The 20,962-nt window shown below is 39.8% G+C and overlaps 1 protein-coding gene across 3 annotated transcripts; it reads right to left on the bottom strand.

Moving 5' to 3' along the window:
* Positions 1–1,722: 1,722 nt before the first annotated feature.
* On the bottom strand, positions 1,723–19,156 carry LOC121673384 (ADP-ribosylation factor-like protein 6). Of its 3 annotated transcripts, none has more exons than XM_042046660.1 (9): positions 19,100–19,156; positions 16,498–16,622; positions 14,668–14,729; positions 12,969–13,037; positions 10,477–10,571; positions 6,601–6,730; positions 5,100–5,155; positions 4,973–4,985; positions 1,723–2,571 (listed from the first exon to the last, which is right to left on the bottom strand). In XM_042046660.1, the coding sequence occupies exons 2-9, from the start codon at positions 16,618–16,620 to the stop codon at positions 2,535–2,537; spliced, it is 585 nt and encodes a 194-aa protein (XP_041902594.1). In that variant the 5' UTR covers positions 16,621–16,622; positions 19,100–19,156; the 3' UTR covers positions 1,723–2,534. The 3 variants fall into 3 exon arrangements, with proteins under 3 accessions (XP_041902594.1, XP_041902592.1, XP_041902595.1); XM_042046658.1 differs by lacking the exon at positions 19,100–19,156 and adding an exon at positions 18,807–19,014; XM_042046661.1 differs by lacking the exons at positions 4,973–4,985; positions 19,100–19,156 and having other exon boundaries at positions 16,498–16,802.
* Positions 19,157–20,962: the final 1,806 nt, after the last annotated feature.

The raw sequence follows: 20,962 nt of genomic DNA, 5'->3' as shown, positions 1-20,962 counted from the left end.
GAACAAAATCAAACACCAAAAAAACAAGACAGGGAACAATAATAAAATAAAAAACTAACTGCTGTTTTCAAAAAGCACTTACTAACCACATTAGCGAGCAAAAAAAAAAAGATATTAGAGTACTTCCCTCAGATTTGTGGATGGAATAACAAAGCAGTAGGTTCAAACAGCTTCCCATGACAGTAAAGGCAACCCACAAGATAAACATAGCACTTTATGTAGTTCAAAATAAAGAAAAATAATCAGAAAGCCATCAAGATCCATACTATTCAAGGAAGTCAGAAATGCAGACAGATTTTATGTAAGAACTTAAATTTTCTTTGGTAGAAAAGAAACTGTTAACTTAAAATTAAATGTTTCATTTAGACAAGACATACAAGCGAACCACAATAATTCCAAAATACTTATACATAGCAAAACAGTTTTTACAAGTATTATTTTCAAGAGAATACTTTTAGATTAGCTATTAGAAAGAAATTCTTTACTGAGAGGGTGGTGAAGCACTGGCAGAGATTGCCCAGAGAATTTGTGATCTTCCCACCCCTGGAAGTGTTCAAGGCCAGGCTGGATGGAGCTCTGAGCAGCCTGGTCTCGTGGAAAGGGTCCCTTGTCCAAGAAAGGGGAGTTGGAACTCAATGATCTTTAAGGGCCCTTCCAACCCATTCTGTCATTATTTTAATTACTGTATTATCCAATGCAAAGTAAACCACAAAATGATCTGCCCACAATTCAGAGGAAAACTTCTCAGAAATATATACTACTGTTCTTCCTTTGTATTTGATTTTTGTATAGATACTTAGATTCAGAGTTGACAAAAGGCCAAAGGTGTCACAGAAAGAGACATGAAAATACTTCCATGACAAATTCAACTGTAAGAACCATAGCAGCCTGTAAGAAAGATTTCTTACAGTGAGATTTTCTTCTGGCAAAGCAGGGAAGTTAATTTTAACTATTTAACTAAGACTACACGACTGCTCTCCCATTTCAGACAGCTCCCTTTGCTCCAAATATTCCTCTATTAGGTGAGGCCTAGAAGGCATGCTGACAGAACATTTGTGTGTTTTATATGCTAATGGATGTGGGGGGAAGCTTTTTCAAGAGCTGCATATTACAGGTCCCACAGGGATCAGGTAATCACTGAGTTAAATGGAGGATTCAGCACTGCCAGGGTCAGTCTGCTTGCTTCCTGAATGAGGGAGGAGGGATTGAAAGGGAAGAGGTGGCAGAACAAAAATTAAGTTTTTAATTTGTTAGCTACGGTACATCTTTGAAGCCAGAAGGCTTATTAAATTTATTCTTGAAAGTAAAACTGTCTTTATACACAACAGAAGTATATAACACATTTCATAATAATGATCTAGTAAACCAGTGAGCTGTCCCTTAACTGTGTTTTCAAAATACAACTTTCAAGAAACTGATGCACACGAAGTTCCACCTGGACATGAGGAGGAACTTTACTGTGCAGTGACCACACACTGGAACAGATTGTCCAGAGAGGCTGTGGAGTCCCCCTCCTGGGGGATATTCTAGAACCACCTGGATGCAATCCTGTGCCATGTGCTCTGGGATGACCCTACTTGAGCAGGGAGGTTGGACCAGATGACCCCACTGTGGTCCCTTCCAGCTTGACCTTTTCTGTGATTCATATGCTCCTTGAATATCTGCAAGAGCAGTCTAGTTGATTAGGTAGTGTAAAAAATACATGCAACTAATAAAAAAACCTTGGCAACAGAGATACCGTTTTATTACAGTACACAGTGCTATATCCTCTGGAAAATGGATAAACAGATTCCAAGTGAAACGAACAGAAAGCCAAAAATCTCTAGGATGCAAAGACCATCAATGAGCATATTAAAGTTAAAAAACCCAACCAGGGCATGTCATATATTAGAAGTTTTATTGATGGGAATGCAAATATAACCATGGCACAATCACAAAAACAATGTGTAACATTTCATTAAAAGCAATTCCTTAAAAACATCTGCAATCATCTATAGCAAATACACTGAACATTTAAATCCTTGCATCTTTAATCAAAATATTCTTAGAGAAGTCTTTCATAGATGGATAATAAAAACCAATGTCAAACTTTAATATAAAAAAATGGCAGAAATGCCTAAACTGGGCATCTAAAATCAGTAGGTATCCCATGTAGCTGTATTTCAGGAAGTGCTTATTATTCTTTCTCTGGAAAATAAATATTCCCATTTGCTCAAAAGGTGTCCCCCCAAAAAACAGAGGGGTATTTCCTGATGGCTAGTTATCACCTAAAACTCAAATGAATGCAGATGTTTATTTTTAACACAATTTTTTTGAAAATACCCTCTCCAGTCACAAGATTCAATTTAATTCATCAATGTTCATACCTGAGGTGCTAGGTTGTCTACATTCAGTTTTCCTGGAAGAGATACTAAACTGAAACAAGTCAATATAGGATATTTTAGCTGAACTGTTCATCTTCTTCAAATCATTCTTCCTTTCCAAGGTGCTTGTTCACCTACTGACAAAGGGTGTAAAAGAACGCCATAGATCCTTTATTTATCTCTCATGTCTTCATTGCTTGCATCTGATCTGTTAATAAAAAGAAACATCTGGTCTTAGCACAAGATGAATTCTTGCTGTATTTTGCTTTTTGAAAACATAAAATAGATATTTTGGTGTAGTTACAAGAATGGGGGACAACGCAGAGTTGTTTTCAACTTGCTCTCTTCTCCACTTCTTAAATTCCCGTACAGCAAAGTTGTTTTCCCCAAACCTTGCCAATTAAACAGGAATACTCTTCCACCTAATTAATTTTTTATATTCTTCAGGCTTATAAGATCACTTTGATGAGAATAAGACCTGGAAGTTCATTTGGTGAAGTATGCATGTCAATTCCTTGTACACATTTTGGCTTCCCCATAACTGAACATGACCTAACTGCCCAACTGCAAAAGATTTAAAGTTTGGTTTTGAATAACTCACATCAAAACTTTCCTCTCAGTAGCCACACTTCTCTATATTGCTGCCTGATTGCCACTTCTCAACTCACTTCAAATGTTTTCTTGGTTACCAAAAGCATCCAGCATCCCATTACAAAATGTGGGAATCAGCACTATTTCCCCCACTAAGAGGGAATGCTGTGAGACAGGTTAGTTTTACCCCACTGAGGATGTGCTATTGCAATGGTAGCCCCATTCCAAAATAGGGAAATAGCAAACTCAGCCTTCATTAGGGAAAAAAAAAGACAAAACTTTCTGCCCCTGCCACCCCAGCTGTAAAATGGGTGTGCAAAAGGTAACTAAGGAAAGCTTGGCTGCTGACAAGGAGAACTGTGCACTCATTCATCAGGTGTTATTTCCTCCCCTGAATATTATGGCATCCCTAGGCTGTGATTTAAGGACTACCATAACTACAGAGTTGTTCCAAATATTTCCATCTAGTGCTCTAGAAATGAGGAGAATCAAGAGTAAAAATTTGTTCTAGAAATATCCAAGTATTCAGCCATCAAACAGTTAATTGCCAAACTACACGTGGTTAGGGAACAGTACAGTTTAAACTCAACCCCTCTTAAGCTTTTGGGTTCACTGAACCAGGGAGTTAAAGGAAATTTTCAGATAGAGCCCATCCATGAGGAATTTAAGCTCAGAAAATTAAGAATCCATAAGAGGTGAATAGCTATGAAGAGCTATGTGAGTGACAGCAGAAGCATCTACTTTTGCTGTACTTAAAAAAGTCTACATATATAACTTAAATATTTTGTCAGAAAATATTTACACACGCATTTGAGATCCTTTCAAGTAGCATGAAGCTATGTACAAAACCAAAATTTGGATTGAAACTTAAAAGGTTCCTCCAAGAGAAGCAGAGGCCTTGAACATTGCAAGAAGACATTACTAAGCCAGAACTATGCCTGAAATTAGGAAAAATTATGACTTGGAATCTGCCTCTATGATGATAGGATACAGCAGAGGCGGAAACTCAATGCTTGGTTCCCCACCTCAGAACTATTTTAGCTGGTGGAGGATACATCACTGCCCCTCTGTAGGGCAGTAAATCTCTTTGTAAAGACTATTTTTGGCAAGCAGCTCTCCCTCTGAAAACAAGACCGAGTATTTTTGTACTCTACAATAACTCCGTAAAACAAACCATCTTTTTCTAGTCGGCAGGACGAGTCTAAGTAGAAAGGACAGTCTGGTGTCCCTAGATCAGTGGGGATGAGTTAAGCCGGGGCCAGGGCCGGCTGTTATCCTTTTGGAAGGAGGCTCAGTTCCCGGCCCAGCGCTGACACCCGGCGGCCAGCGGGGCACAGCACAGGCAGGTGATGCGGTTCAGCTGAGCCCGCACCACCCAAAACACTCAGAGCACAGGCAACGCCAGTCAGGGAGCTAAAATTGGGATGAGTCTACCAAAACTATGCCACGCTTCACTAATCTACACATTGAGCAAGAGGAAAAGAGAGACCAGAGCCTTACGAACACACAACAGAAGGAGACACAACATCTGTACCAAGTTTGTAATTACACAACATCTGCACCAAGTTTGAAATGAAAGATGCTGGATGTCAGACATTGTCCAAGATGGATCTGATATTTTCCATGCAGTTATGAGCGTCTGCATGTCCTATAATCGTTATAGTGTAAGAAGTTCTTCTTTTGGCTCTAGATTAAAGAGCTGAAGGTGTATAATTAAAACCACTGCATTTGTCTGCATATCTGGCTTATTTTCTTTCACCATTTCTTGATACATTAACATTAGGTTATGTGAAACTGGGACAGGACATTAAGAATGAACTGAAGAAGAAAATGAACTACCACAACAAGAAATTGAAGTGTGGGAGCTGGTATTGTTTAAATGAAAGTGCTACACTGTTTGCGGGAGTGTGTATTAGTATTTCGTAATACACACTTTGGTCAGGGAAGCCCACACAATGTTTTGTGTATATTAAGGAGGTAAATGAAAGGCAAATATGAGACAGAGCTTTAGTACTCACTGTGTAATTTGATCTGACAGCAGAAATGGACAGAAAGAAAACAAGGGAAATAATAAAGAAAAAAACCTTACAAAATGAAAAAGCTTAACAGAATGAAAATAGAGCAAGAGAATTACATGTGATATACCTTGGAGCCAATCCACACCTTCTTGTAATCCATCTCCTTTAAGAGCATCACTGGCACTGAAAGAAACAAATCAAATTACAAAAACATTGTAAAAATACCTGTTTTAGTTGAGTCATCACTATACTTTTAATTTACATAATTGCAAAGTAGCATCAGGTACAGTTTCCTTAAGTTTTCTTCCCATGGAGAAGACTGTTCCTCAAATGATACAGAGTACCTTCCCCACAGGGAAACGCCATTTCATGATGTGATCTGTTTTAATTCCAGTTTCAAGGAAGAAGGAACCATTCCTAGAACACAAGGCAGACACCTTGTTCTGCAGCACCTCCTTCCTCGGACAATGCTGTAGAAGATGTTTACTCCCTCCAAGAGCAGCCATGAATCATGGAATCATTGAGGCTGGAAAAGACCTTTAAGATGATCAAGCCCAACTGTCCTCCCACGCAGTTCCTACACATGGTGAGAATGCTGGAGGAAGGAATTACGCGTGTGTGTGTACACACTTCATTGGAGCAGCAAGCCCAGCAGTGTCTGTCAATATATAAAACTATTCTGCTACACTGAGAGCAGTGTAAATCTGCCTTTTGAATCACTGGGGGATAACTGTTTACATGCCGTTCATTCTTCAGTTTACAAAAACCAGCACAGCTGTCAATCTGGACTGTAACTGCAGTTCCCTGTAAAATGATCTACCAAGAAGCTTGCGAATTCATTAGTGTGATTTCTGGACAAAAAGCAGCAATCCCAAAACAACGTCCAGGTAATCAAGTTTAATACTAAAGGGCCTAAAATGAAAATGGTAGTTTTCAGCGTCATTTAGCTGATATCACTTTTATTTTTAACAGCTGAGGACTTTAACAGGACAAAAAAATAACTTCTATAAAACGCTTCTGATAAAAGGAGAGTTTTTTCCTTGTGAACACTAGCACTAAGTCCTTCTAAAGCTTACATCCTTCAGGAAGAAAAGACTCTAGCTCCTACAACTAAAAATCCCCTCCAATGTGACTGGGTACAAAGAATACAGTGTCCCTCTGAATGCAGGAGAGAACAGTTTACTAAATGGCCTTTCAACAGCAGTTTACTGAAGCATCTGCAGAGTGGAAAAAATCTCCAAAGGTTTTATTGTTGATATTCTCAAACCTGCAAGGTAATCTATAGAGCAGGAGCACTCTGCTAACAATTCTACTCAATTTCCCAGCAAAATATAATGGCAGCTGTTCTTCTGATACGAACCCTGCTTTCTGACTTCACTGGAAACGCTCCATTCCATTACTTGGCTAACAGTTCTGCAGTGAAAACTTTTAAGACACAGTCTAAATGAATGCATTGTACATTTAAAACGAGTTTCACCATAAGTGTTTTAATATTACCACTGCTTTCACATGTGGAATCTGTCTTTCAGCTACTTGATTTATTTTATACAGTAGCGAGTGGCATGGCAGGGCTAAAACAGGAATGCACAAAGTAATGCCAATAAAGGGATAGAAAAAGAGAACTTTACCAGATATGCCAGGGCTTGTCTTTGATGTTTTCTAAGGACAGTAACTGAGACACTTTCACAGATGACACTGCATCCCTGAGGTCCATCTTGTTAGCAAAGAAGAGAATAGGCAGTCGACGGTGCTTAATATCTAGGCATGAGCAGAGACAGAGCCCTCAGGACAAGAGGCAACACTTACCAATCTCTGCATTTAACAAGGTACAAACAACACAGGAAAGTATTTTGCTCACCTGTAGCTGCAATTCGCTGAAGGTTGTATCCTACCAAGATGCACACACTGTTGGGTCACCCAGCCTCTGCTGCACGCTTCCAGAATGCTCACAAACTTCCTTGCAGGCCTTGGAATCCTCCACCCCTCTCCCCCTACCGTACACCCACACTTCAAGCTGTAGATTGGAATTGCTGGTCAAGCTGAGGAACAAGAGCTCAAACCACTGCCTACAAACACTGCACATCTCTGCTTAGTGAGGACTGGATGTATAAAATGGATGGAAAAAATATTCTGTGTTCATTCGTAACATCACAACAACAGTTGAGAAGGGTAGTCTGAATTATCCTTTAGCATCCTGGAAAGCATCTATTACTTCATTGAATTTACAAAATTGGAAAAAAATGCACATGTCTGGACTTCTTTATTCCCCCTTCCCTTGAAGGACTTCCAGAAGCTCTTTCAGCTAGCAGTGAGAACTACAGACCAAACAAAGTACTCTGGCAATTTCTGGGATACTTACACATAGACAAGCTTAAACCTCACAGATTACCCCAAAAAGATTATATGGTCAATGAAAGGAAACAAAACCTACTCTCTTCAAAATTACAGATGTAACACTGCCAAAAAATTACCAGCACTAAGACTAACTCTCAGAGTTTTTCATGTTATTTATACAAAGCATGATATACAGGATTAGAGAAAATCTAGGTTTTAGTCTATCAATCAATGCTTGATAGGAAAAGAACTTACACACTACCACCCCAATGAAAATTGCTACAGAGGCTCTTTTTAAAATCATAAAAAGAAAAGGTTATTTCACATAGGAAACAAGCTAAGGATTTATTTTAAAATGTCAAACGTAAGCCATCCACCCCTGCTGATGGGCAGGAGGATGATAAAAACCCCCAAAAATCCTAACAAATTGTCAGTGCTGAAATGGTTTGAACTTTCCTAATTATGTTCTTTTCCACCTGCCTACTAAACCCTTCCATAGAATCAGTGGAGATAACACTACCTCCACATATTCATTCAGAGATGGTAAGTGCTGATCAAAAGACTGACAATTTTCACAAACTATTTACCCTACCTGGAGCTCTTTTCTCCTCTGATACCCATAAACACAAGTCAAAGGTCTCAAAATACAAGCACAGTATAATTACATCTCTGTTTTGATTCCACAGCTGAACAGCTATTGAGTCTCCTGACTGAAACTTTTACATTAATTTACAGTATAATTAAATGAACCCTGGTACCCACAGGTTGCAGGTTATGGGTAAATTAAAACCAATTACAAGTTAGCAGGCATCACATATGCAACAGCCAAGTTAATCAAGAAGTTTCCAGTGTTTTTCTGAACAATCAGAGAGGGGCACAGCCTAACCACCCAGACTCATAATGTACACCCAAAGATATCTGCTAAATAAACTGGTGGTCACAGAAATTTGTATTATTTCCTAATGTGCAGTATTTCCCCCCCACACTTTTCAGTTACTAATGGAAAACTAACATTTGCTCACTGCAAGTAGTTATGAATTAACACATTTAAGAAATATTCCAGACTCTAGATGTGTGATGTGCAATTTTATACCAAGAATTTCAAGTTGACAAGAATTTCAGTTTAGTTTAGAAGCATGTGCTAGAGGTCAAGTGACCCAAGAGTCGTCATCTAATCCAGGTAATCTACGGACTATCATCTTTTGAAGTGCTGAAGAATGAAGTTTGAGTAAAAAAACCCCAAAATATGATACAGTTATCATTAAACAAGCTGTTATTTGAAGAGTTCATTGTCCATTTATGAAAGTAAAAATAATTTAAAGCTCTGATTCACAAAAAAGTCCCAGCTAGTACAACTTCTAACCCCATTAATGCTTCACAGGACACATACCCTTCCACCTGACAACCTCAGCCAAAGCCTGGCAAAAAGACAGGCAACTGTTTTACTGAGGGATTGCTGAGATTTTCAGAGACAGGAATTGATTCAATTCCATTTAAAACTTAGGTAAACATGTACGTTTAAACCACTCCAGGAGGATGACAGAGACAGAAGCATAGATCAGGAGAAAGTAGGGTATGCAGCAAGAAAGGCAGAACAGAAATACAAAAAAAGATATTGATATAACAAACCACTTAAATATTGATTCACCTAACAGCTACTTTTATTGTACATTACTAGAACTTTTAAAGCTCTTTGCTTCTCTTAGATGTGATATATTAAAATCTGATAAACCAGTGACACTGTTGCTGTATTGGAGCTAGGCTGCTCCAAGGCAGAAATACATCACTGCTCTCTCCTGGTTCTCAGGACTGCACTCAGTGGCCAGAGCCCTGTCTTTGGTAACTTGAAGACACAAATTCATGAACAGCTGAACAGCACTGACCTGCTAGGTCAGCATCAGTGACCTATTAATGCCTAAATGAAAAGCCCCACCTAAGGCTGCTTCTCCTCCATCTAAACATTTTCACACTTTTGCCCTCTATTAAACCAGTAACTTCTTCCAGCAGCCTTTACCTCTCACCCTGGGCCCTGTGTGGTTCCATTTTACCAACAGAATTGGTTTTACTGCTGCAGTTAATTCCTGATTTGGTACGAAGTGCCCTGGCTTCTGTGTAATCCACCTGCAGCCTTTGGCTCACCTCATCCTCCTTTTGACTTTTGCAACACTGCCTTTTCAGTGTCTGCATTTGAGGTAACCCACATCCTTAAACAAGAAATTAGAGAATGAGAATAAGAAGGCCCAGTCAGCTCCAGCATCTTTGTTGATGAATTAAAGTGTTATATACAGTCTTCATGGAAAACAAAGTCATGGGAACATCTTTGTCCCTATCACACACTACTTTTCTTAGAAATGCAAGCCAGCTTCTCCCTTCTCATTCTCAGCATGGGAATCCCAAAAGTTAAGGGCTCTATCAGTTTAATAAGTAATTAAGGAATTAAAGGATTATTTCACTTTTAAACTTCCTAGATGTAGTTTTTTATTCTGGTTAGGCAGAGCAACTACCTAAAGTGCTGAAAGCAAAAATTGAATATTGCTTACAGACACATCCCAGTAAGGCTGGCTATATGGAAAGGCAAAGAATTGATTGATTTCAAAACTTAATTAAGTTTTGAAGGTGCAGCCTCATGAAAAAAAACCCAAAGCAAACCCCTAAAACCAAGACCCCGATCATGAATTCTCTCATATCCTCTTCCATCTCATGTGTCCTTCTACAGGGAATTGAAACTGACTGGTGAAATTTTCCCTCCTTACTTCTGGCTAAAGCATAAAAAAAAAAAAATGAAGATGACAAAAAAGTTAAATGTGACACTAAAGGAATTAGCTGTCTTCATGGAAAAAACAGACAGGGAGACACATTTTTGTCTGTGTTGGTCATCACAAAAAGCCTCTCCAGCTTTCAACTCAATCTGTTCTTTCTGAAAACAATGCAACTTTTGATTTATATTGATTAACAAGAGACCAATCCAACTCAGTGTAGACAGCTGAAGCATGATCAATTTGTAAATGTGAATAGGAAAAAAAAACCCCACAAGCTGTTGAAGATTCTTATTGTGCTGATATTCATGAATGGCTAATATATCTGCAAAGTACTCAGAATGTGTCAGACAGGGGCTTTTCTAAAGACAACATAACAAATATGGACACAGAAGGGGAAAAAAGCCTCCTCACCTGGATGATTCAGAAGGGTGTCAAGTTCTTCTTTGGCCACAACCATTCTTAATTTGTCACTGCTATCAATGACAAAAATAATGGCTTGGCCTTCTCTGCATAACATAAAAAGAGCAAAGAGGCAAATTATAGGTTCTCAAAGAAATGAGTATTCTGTGAATAAGAAAAGGCTTCAGAAGAAACACTGAGAAAAAAGTCCAAGCAAACCTGATTTGTCCTCTAATTTTTGTCACTGTCATTTACCATTAACATTTGAATCCAGTCTTATTTCTGAAATTCAATCTTTTGGTAACATGCATCATTTTTTTAGACATGAGGTTGTTACCTGCTCATACAAGATTCAGTCTCCACACACCTTTTAGAAAAGCTTGATTTTACCACCCAGACTGAAAAACGAACTCAAAAGGTAATCAACTGCTATTTTGACAGTGTGGTCAGGCAGACAAAAAACCCATACAGACAGGTCTTTACGGAAATTCTGTATTTCCTACACTGAAGTTTATTCAGAGAAAGGTCAATTACCTTTTCAGAGAAAAACTGTGTCCACAGCTAGGCATATGAAGGTTAACTCTTATATATCCTGCATAAACAGGATTTTTCTTTTTTTTCGAGTAACAGGTAAAAACTTTCAACTATTTCAAATCATCAGGACATTTTTCTGGCAGTATGAACACAGCCACAAAAAAAATGCAATTATTCAACTCATTATTTCAGGATGTTACCGATATTTTATGACTTGATGTTCCATTTATTGAAACTTGTTTTGAAAATCAAATAGAGTCTCACCAATCCATAATTCACCAGTTCAGTTATAAACACTCACAAAAGGTATATTTGCTTAATATTTTAATGTAATATTCACTTCTCCTTCATTTTACATTTCTCTGCGAGACCATTATAAATACATTCTTTACCCTCCAGCACCATCTATCTTTGTATTTTGATAAGAAACAGTTCTACACCTGCTGGAAACCAGAAATAACCTGAGCAGCCCAAGACTGTATGAGAAGGCCCATTCTTTTCTGGTGTACAGAACCTTCAGTAAATAAAGCTTTTGCATGTTAGCTGAAAATGCCTAAGCAATTTTCACAACCATACAGTATTTTACCAGAGGAATCAAGAGTACTGGCATGTATTTGCCACCCAAAAAACAACTTTGCAAAGAAGTAACAGGAGTAGGGACACAACATGACTTTAGGATTATTTAAGATAAATGGATTTAGGGATGACCTAGAAGATACTTTCAAGCCAAACAGAAGAAAAGTCCAAACCTGAAGGACTCCAAGGCCACTGCTTTGACACTTGACCAGATTTGACTTCCATTCTGCAGTTCTTGAAAAATCAAATCTTGCTTAACTTTATAAACTGAACAGCACGTAATTATTTTATTAATATTTTTATTAAATCACTGCAAATTAATGTTTTTATATTATTCTTAGTAGTTAAGTATGTGCCTACTGCACTGGATCAGGAACAGAGGTGGATACAAGTGCATATTTCACTGTCAGCATAACCTAAAAAACTCCCTTACTGTTAGGGAGTTACTGTTAAGATGAAAAAACCATTTATGACCCACAAGGGATAAGTTACTGCATTAAATACAGCAATCACAAAAATTATTTGCTTATGAAGCACTGTGCTAACATTTTGAGAGCAGCCTGAGGGCATCAGTGACTGAAATGCAAATCTAACACTCTTGAACAATGCAGATCTCCTGGCCACACGTTTTCAATGCTAACACAATTTGCACAAGAAGGAGAGGAAGCATTAATCCTCGATTAAAAAACAATTTAAGCTCTATCACAACTGATATTAATATTTAATCAATATTATAAACTTCAGAATTTCTCCCTTCTATTTCTCCAAGCTACTTCTGCATGGTTTAGTACTGTTCATGCTATCTAGATCAGGATCAGGCACTACAGAATAGCAATGAGACGATGTAAATAAAGATTAAGTTTCACTAAAAGCTACAAAACCAGAGAATGGTGTCCATCTATTACCAAAAGGCAACACCAGAATCTTAAAAAGTACAGAGAATACCCTGTTCAATAAATAACATGTAAGAATGTTCACTCAGGTTCTTAGTTACACATGCCTTATTCTCTGAGGTTCATTTCCCTCACCTCTAAAAATCTCAGCCATCAGCCAATATCTTTGAGGTTTTAAGTTGCTGACGTACAGAAGAACTGAAAAATTGGAAGCCTAACTCATCTTGAGCTTTCTTACAGGATTGGTTTTCAGGTTTCAACATTTAAATCCCATCTCTAGTATGTTCCCCCAAGTTGTCCCTGAAAGCACAGAAAGCAGATAAAAATTTTCATTTTTTAGAACAGAAAGTTGCGTTTATCCAGAATGACTTCCTCTCAAACACCAGGCCTAAGCCTTCTCTGAATCATTTCTAATCACTAGATATTATCATACTTCTGTTTAAATAACCTACAAAACAGCTAATATGAAGAGCAATGCTTTAAAATAAATGATAGGCTTACTTGTAGTAGTGTTCCCAGAGGTCTCTGTATTTCCCTTGACCTGACATATCAAACACTGTGAAAGACAAACTGCAAAGAAAAGAAGTGCATGAGGCACAGAAACAAAGAACAAAACCCAAACCCAACCCAAAAAAAAAGGCCAGATCAACTTGAATCCAAATCAACTGAGAAAAATTCCCTAAGGAACTCTGGTTGCACTATCTGCCTTCAAATGATCCTATTCAGTTTTGCAGTCTTATTATAGAAATATTTCACAATGGACAACATGTTTATTATCTGAATAAAAGAACCAAACCAATTATTTAAAGTGACATCAAACACAAAATAAGCTCCCATTCAGTCTCTCTCTCTATCATGCTGGTATCAAATATTGTTTATGAGTAAATGAAATTCAGAGGAACTATGACTTAAAATCCACAGCCTGTCTTAAATTCTGTCCCTAGACTGGCATAAATGTATGCAAAATAAAAGGCTTTAAAAAAAATAATCAAAATTCCACTTTTAGAAATAAAAGGAATTACATTCTGGTAAAAACAGGTGAGTTCAGATGACCAAGCGACAAAGAGCAGTCTTTGCAACTGTGAGATTTCAGCCAAACACTGCAAACAGCAAGGCAACTTAAATAACACTACAAAAAATTCCCATCCACTCCTGAAATGTCTACAAAGGCAGCTTCAGTATTAGGCTTTCCTGTTTTGGGTAGCCCCAAGTAGCTCCCATAGAGGAGGCCACACCAAAATGAGGAGGTTAAGAAAAGGAAGCTCTCCAGACATCCTTTCCACTCTATGTCCCCCAGTTTGTGGGGGTTTGAGGTTTTGGGTGGGTGGGAAAATCACTCTACATGGTGTATTTACAGGTCATCATCTCTCCTACTACAGGATCAGAATAAAAAAAAGCAATATAAATTAATTTACATTCTCACACAGGAAGTCCCAAACCTGTCTGATGTGCTTTATTGAGACAGAGCTCAGTTGTGGAGGCTCATACAGAAATATGAAACCTCTCAATCTCACACATCAGGTCAAGGAATAAACTATTTTCTTGAAGACCTCCCACCCAGTGAGGCCACACTGCTTGGCTTGAAGACATTGAAAACATCCAGTGAAGGCTACAGAATAAGAAAATGATGCCACCTCCTTGAAATATCTTCGTGTCACGACATTCTTAATCCAAATCTTAGTCTTAATTCAACTAATGACTCATTACTTCGTTTCCTGGCCTTTGCTCCTGCCACCTTTACATTGCTAATGCAGCAGCCATCCTTTTGCATTTAATGAGATTACACTGCAATCTGTTCAGAGTACCTCCAGTGAGAGTGCTTAATTCAGGTTACCACACTGAGAGAGGAATACAGGCTGCCACCTCGGCAGCTGTCTCTTCTCCAGTCTGTAACAGTGCCCTATTCTGAAATTCTCAACAGACAGGGATCAGATGTTTATACACACTACTGCAAAAAACTACAAAACTTTTAATTTTTTTTTTGGTAATAGTTTTATAGCAGCACAAAACACACATTATATTCTAATACACTCAGTACTGGATCAGGATTAGGTGTCGTGGGTACTACATTTCAACAAGCTGCAATGTTATGTCAGTACACCACCACACATGATACTCAGTTACAAACCCACTGAAAGGGATAATTAAGACCAACTATTGTACAATAATCACTACTGCTAATGAAGAAAGAAAGTACTACCTTGAAGTCTTGAATTTCTCTATACTGAATCCTATTGTTGGAACAATGTCCTGAGTTTGAGCCTTTGAAGGAAAGAAAGTACAAATTTTAAAATCAAATTAGAAAAGGCAAATACTGAAATATATTTGAAACATTAATACATTACAGATCTATTTTTCCCCAAAGTGTGCAATATTAAAGCTCCCAGAAAAAGGAAAGTAACTCAGAATCAAGGATTTGTATTTTCTGGGCAATAGAGTGAACACTACTGGAATTGCCAAAACACAAAGCATTATCAAGAGATCTGTCTGATAACTGATTTACTACTGAGCCGGCCAAGGAACCTATCAGCTAAGTTGGTACAAAAGAATAGCTCCTCTAAGAAGCATCGATATTAGAGCAGGAAGAAAGGTCACATCCCATAGATTACAGAGCTGCCTGAGAAAGTGACATGCAATCCTTGCACAGACTCCTAGAGCCCCTTATTCCAAACACCATCCATAGGCAGGTCCAGAAGAAACAACTGCAGACAGATGGGAAAACATCTGTATTTGCCAGGCCCTTATATATTGCTCCTGGGGCAAAGCAGCAGTTCTTAAGAAGACTGGGTTGACCCAGAGCTCAAAATCACCTGTCCATTGAATTTACCAAAAATAAACTATTTTATTTACTTTGATCTAGTGACACTTGTTGCATGCTAGAATATTTGGCATGTCTCGTAATGGTAGGACTTAACACAAGTTGGACACAAAGTTACCTTCCTATAAATTCTCATTACAAACAAATTCTATTTATTCTACTCGTGTAAGTCCCCTGAGATCTTCTCTAGTGCCCATTATTGTGATAAATCTTCAAGTCTGTGTTCAGCTCTAGTTAGGAATCCTTTACTGCTTAAGGCATGACATAAAAACCCTCTAAAAAAAGGTCTCAAAAATTACATAAAGATACAATTTGCCAGGTACAAATTGTAGCCTTTCCCCCAAACAGCTGGCAGCAGAGAGCAAGCAGTTTATAGTCTTTGTTTATAACTCTACTCAACTTTCAGTGGACGAACAATTGCCAGGAGTGGAAGAGTGACAGACTCTTCACCATGTCACACTTTTTAAACAATGTCCAGTGGACTCATCAGGTAAAATTAAATGAAAATTAATATTAATAAAAAAAATCTGTGCCCTGATATAAACAGCAGAAATCAGTTTCCCACATGCATATAACCATTGAACATGCCTACCAAAATTCATCTATTTCTAGTCCATAAACATACCTAGAAACAAAGTAATCCTACTTTCATTTTTGCTCAGATTATTATACACTCCTCGTGGCCTCAAACACTTTTCACTGGATGGATGAACTGCAAGTGTTAATGGTACTTATTTTGAAAATTATTCTGCTTTAAAAATAGTGATGTCACCCTTAAAGGTGCGTTTTCACATTATTTCTTATTTTACTACTTCTTATGCACTTATTATTTTTCAGGAAGAGATTAAAATAAACATGGTAAATTGTTGTACAATTGTATTAATCCTTAATGTTCAACACCACTTGTAAGTGCAATCCTGTGCCAACTATTTAAGTGATTAAAGTGACTGTTTCAGATCCTGATCTCAGCCATCATAAACCCTTCCTTATTGCGTGATCTTATCAAAAGTGTGCCACATTAACAGCGGGTTTTTTTGGAAAAAAACATGCATGTGAATGCTTACCCTTAGTTTTAGTTAGTTGGAAAATTTTAAAATCTATTTTGTTCCCCACAAGCTTTTCACATTTTTTTTTCCACGGGCACATCCAGTATAACAGCATGCAAACCCAGACTTAACAAACATCCAGCAGTGAGCCAAGCAGGCTACTTACATTTGAAGGTTTGAGTTTATTGATGATCGTTGTTTTGCCGCTGTTGTCCAAGCCAAGGCACAAGACATGAACCTCCTTTTTCTTCAGCCCAAGCCATCCTGCCAGCTTGTCAAACAATCCCATGGCTGCGGATCAGAAACACAGGGATCACCTGCTGTTCAGGGAATCAGAGCAGGGAATGGCTGTTGGAAAAGTGCTACATGCAGGGCAGCGCTGGCACCGAGGGTGGGCATGGGGCTGAGCAGCCTCACACCTGGGAAGGGATGGTGTGAGCAGGACCTGCCACAAACACTGTCCCAGAGGCTGGCTCTGCACATAAGCACATGGAGGCTAAGCTGATTACAGCCAGGAGGCCTCGATACAAAAGTAGACTGGCTGTTTATAGCTCTGTCTATATCACACAATGCCCTTGATTCACTGGGCAGAAACATTGCCATCGTTCTGAGCCGCCCAAAGGGGGGCACAACTGCAGTGCCACCAGGGCTCCCACCAAACTGAGCAAAAAATAAAGGAGGGCCATTATATTCACCTCAAATTGTCAGCAGTCCATCATTCACACAACCAAACACTATTTCCCCTCTTCAGCACGTGCTACGTAATTTACTGAACCCAGAATTAAATAAAGCACCCTCTGTTGATTCAATTCAAACTAATCCTAACAGGTTTTGCCAATATTGACACGTATAAATTAGGAACTCTTCACTCACTACAAACAGAAACTGATAAAAATCAGACACCAAAACATTCACCCACATGTCAGGGAGGTGCCAAGCCTCTACTGCTGCCCAGACTCTGGCTGAAGTTACCTGGCAGGGGCACGTTCAAAGGAGCTTACATCACGTGCTCCCCTGCAATACCTGGCTAAACACGCTCTGCAAAGAGAATAACCCTTGTCTGTCCTGAATGAATTCCACTAGAAATAATTTCAGCAATCAGACAACTGAAATATTTGAGATGTCTTCAGTGATAAAGCATCTAATTCATGTCAGAGGGGTTTTCTGGAGTGGTGAAGGCTGGTTTTTTTTTCTTATTAAAATAAAAACATACAGCACTAGACAACTCAGGTTGCAAGCTTAATTACCCAGGAAATCATAGCAGGATGGGGAAAAGGTAAAAAAATGCCATCAATAACAAATTTTTGATCACACTTTTTGACTAACTGATTACAAAATGATGATTAACTGCTTTTTAATGATTTTTAAGCTTTGCGTTTAATAAAGTCACATAAGTAATCATCTGGCTAAGGGATGATTTTTCCTTTTTAAATACAGATCTTTTTTAGAGCTTTATCAAGTGCATTTTGATTCAGGACTGGTAGTGATCTACAGAGTGCTTTGTGCACTACAGCTACACAGAGTTATTACCAGGTTAAACAAACCCAACATTAGTTATAGCAAGTCTCTCATTCTAACTCCCTTTGTTTTATGCCCCACTCATTTTCGAATCCATATATACAACTCTGAAAGCAGATTAAAGCTGTTTATTATCAAATTAACCTGACAAAATCCTGCTCCAAGACACATTACTTCCTTATCCAATCAGGAGCTTCATCCACATATTCTAGACGATGGAGTCAAAAAAATACATTGTAGGCACTCCTAAAATGAAACAGGAGGAAGTACAAGCCCTTAAAAATACTTCTAGGGCTTCATTTTTAAATCCAAACCCCTAAATACACAACAGCCTTTTTTCCATGGTTTTTTTTCCTCATCTGTGAAGACTTACAGCAGTTACATCTGTCACAGCTGCCTTTCCCCCCTCCCCCCCTTTTTGCCAGCTGATATTTTGCCTAAAATGCTATACAGCGTACATCAGACATCTCCTAAAATTATTTAAGCCACAGTCTGGTCCGGGAGCTTATAAGCCTTTTTCTTAAGAAAGGATGTTCTTTGATGTCTGATCTTTGTCTATTTTCAAGCCTAATCAACAACAAAGGAGATTTAATCCATGAAATAGAGAGCAGCCAACAAACAAGCTCTAAGTGATGTCTAGGTGTCAGGAAGACAAATGAATTTTTTCGGTAGAATTGCCCTGTTTAGGTTTAAGGCTGAGTATATTTCACTCCGATCCAAAAGAAGGGAAAGACTGAGCATATGGACTAATTAGCATGGGGAACGAGAGAATCATTAACCAACAGAAAACAGGATACTAATTAATAAGAGAACTAGGTGACTTGCAGTCAGTGAACATTAATACCTCTGGTTGCTAAAATGTATAAACAATGAAAAGCTTTGGTAGTCGCTGTGCTGTCTCGGTGGATTTGCCGCCCAGAACCCCTTCCTGCGCAGAACCATAAATAAATCAAATACCTCGGCTCTATGCGCGGACCTAATTCGGGACAACACCTGGGTGCTCGGGTTCGCAGCTCCCAGGACCGGCCTTCCCTCCCTCCCCTCAGCAGCACAAGGCCTCGAGCCGCCCCGGCAGCGGCCGCGGGTCCTTTCTCCCAGGCCGGGACAGGGTCCCCCGGGGAAGGCCGGCACAGGGTCCCCCGGGGAAGGCCGGCACAGGGTCCCCCGGGGAAGGCCGGCACAGGGTTCCGGGTTCCCGGTTCCCGGTCCCCCGTCCCCGGCTCCCGCGTCCCCGCGGCCTCAGCACCGACCTGGGCCCGGGAGGCGCCGGCCGGGCCTGCGCGCCGCCGCCGCCGTTGCCGCGGTAACCAAAGCCCCTCCCCCTCCCGGTCCCACCAATCCCGTTCCGCCGCCCCGCCCCTTCCGGCCAATCGCGGGGCAGGCGCTGGGGCGGGGCCCGCCCCCGTCCGCGGCGGGGCTGAGGTGGGGGGGGGTTGATCGATGTCCTCTTAATTTTCCGTGTCCAGCGCTTACGGAAGTGTTTTTTTTCCCCCAACCACTGCCCCTCTTCCTTGCATAACAGCAACAAGAGTGCTGAGATAAATCCTCTTGAGGATTGCGATTAACACAGAAGAAAACCTCTAAATAAGAAGGGCCACGCGAGGTGTTCACAGCACCGCCCGTTCCGAAGCGGGCGCCTTGGCGGAGTAGGGAAAATCCCAAATCCACGCGTCACTGGGGCAATGGCAGCAGCAGGGCCTTGGGAAGAAAGCAGCCTGGTCAGGCCAGGCACAAAGGCTGCAAATACGCTTTGGAAATTGTTTTTTTGCTGCGTAGCACAGTCGCGTCAAACTGGTTCTAGGTCTGCTGCACAAACGTAAAATCGCTTAAACCACTTAAAACGAGCTCTGAAGAGCACATGCGAACTAAAACCCAATCTCTTTTCTACCACATACTTATATTCAGCTGCCAAAACTGCCCTCGGTTCTGTAGCAGTGAGCCCTGTGGCTCCCCATGCTGCTGCATTTACCAAATGCTGACCAAAGGACTCCTCCACGTTTTAGCTGGAACAGCAGCAGGAGTTTCCCTCGCCCTCCCACTCTGCTGAGGGATTCCCAGGATGTAAACGCTGTTCTGTACTCATCCTGCATGGCCTGGAAGTCCAGGCCAGCGGGAATAACCCATTCCCCCTATGCTCTACTTCGCTACAGTCTGGTATTTCTGTAATTCCACATTTTAAGTGCCTTTTTGGGTTTGTCCGGCACTTTTGAACAAAGATAAACGATGACTGAGGGGTGGAGTGCGCGGCTCTGCTCCCACTTCCCAAAAGATGGTCTGCGCTGCTCCTTGCCTGGAAGAAGCAAATTTTCTTCATGGAGCTCCATCCCTTCATGCTGAAAAACTCCAATCTAGTTTCATGTAGGTTGAATGCAGCTTTTAAACTACAGCCTCAACTTCTGCCCCGGGAAGAGGAGGGAGAGCAGAGGAAACAACTGTGTGATAGTGGACAGTTCTTTTTGTTAAAAATATCGTCAGGAGCTCTCAGTTATAATGCACTTTGCATTGATCTTCAAAGCTCAACAATACTACAAATATTTTTTTCTACTGTTTGGCTTTCTAATTCTTATTGCTGCTTTCATTATTATTAAAGGTTTGAAGTAAATTGCAGTTGTGATTTCGTATTTCCTGTATCAGGAAGGTTCCGACTGAAGGATGAGATTCCCTTGTAGTGGCATTATGAGCCACTAAAAGAAAAGGCAGGGAGCATAAATCCCACCGTGAAACTCTGTGATGAAGCACTTTTTAAAAGCTAATCAGGTAGTGAGGTATATGTATGGTAGAGGAGGGTGTATCTAAGGAGCAGTTCTGAATTCAGTGGAGAGCACAGAAAGGCAAAGACATTTCTGCAACCAGTCTAAAATGAAATACTCATTCTTCATTATATACACTGTGTTAAACCTGACGGTCCTTGGTGAGAAAGCTCTACCCATGTAAAATAAGCAGAATGTAATGGATTCTGGGCATCTGACATTCATTTCCTGTTAATTACAGCTACCTCTGTTCAGCTTTGCATTGCATGCGTGTGATTTTATGCAATGAAAGGCTCATTGTAACTTTAAGCTTTTTGAGGCAGGGTCTGGTTATTGTATACGGCATTCACTTCTTTGTGAATT

The sequence above is a fragment of the Corvus kubaryi genome, unplaced genomic scaffold (assembly GCF_017639235.1).
Source record: "Corvus kubaryi isolate FWS band 111438036 unplaced genomic scaffold, C.kubaryi_AGA036_p1.0 65375, whole genome shotgun sequence".
Classification (NCBI taxonomy): Eukaryota; Metazoa; Chordata; class Aves; order Passeriformes; family Corvidae; genus Corvus; species Corvus kubaryi.
The sequence above is the reverse complement of the archived record's forward strand: the minus strand, read 5'-3'. Positions and strand labels throughout refer to the sequence as shown.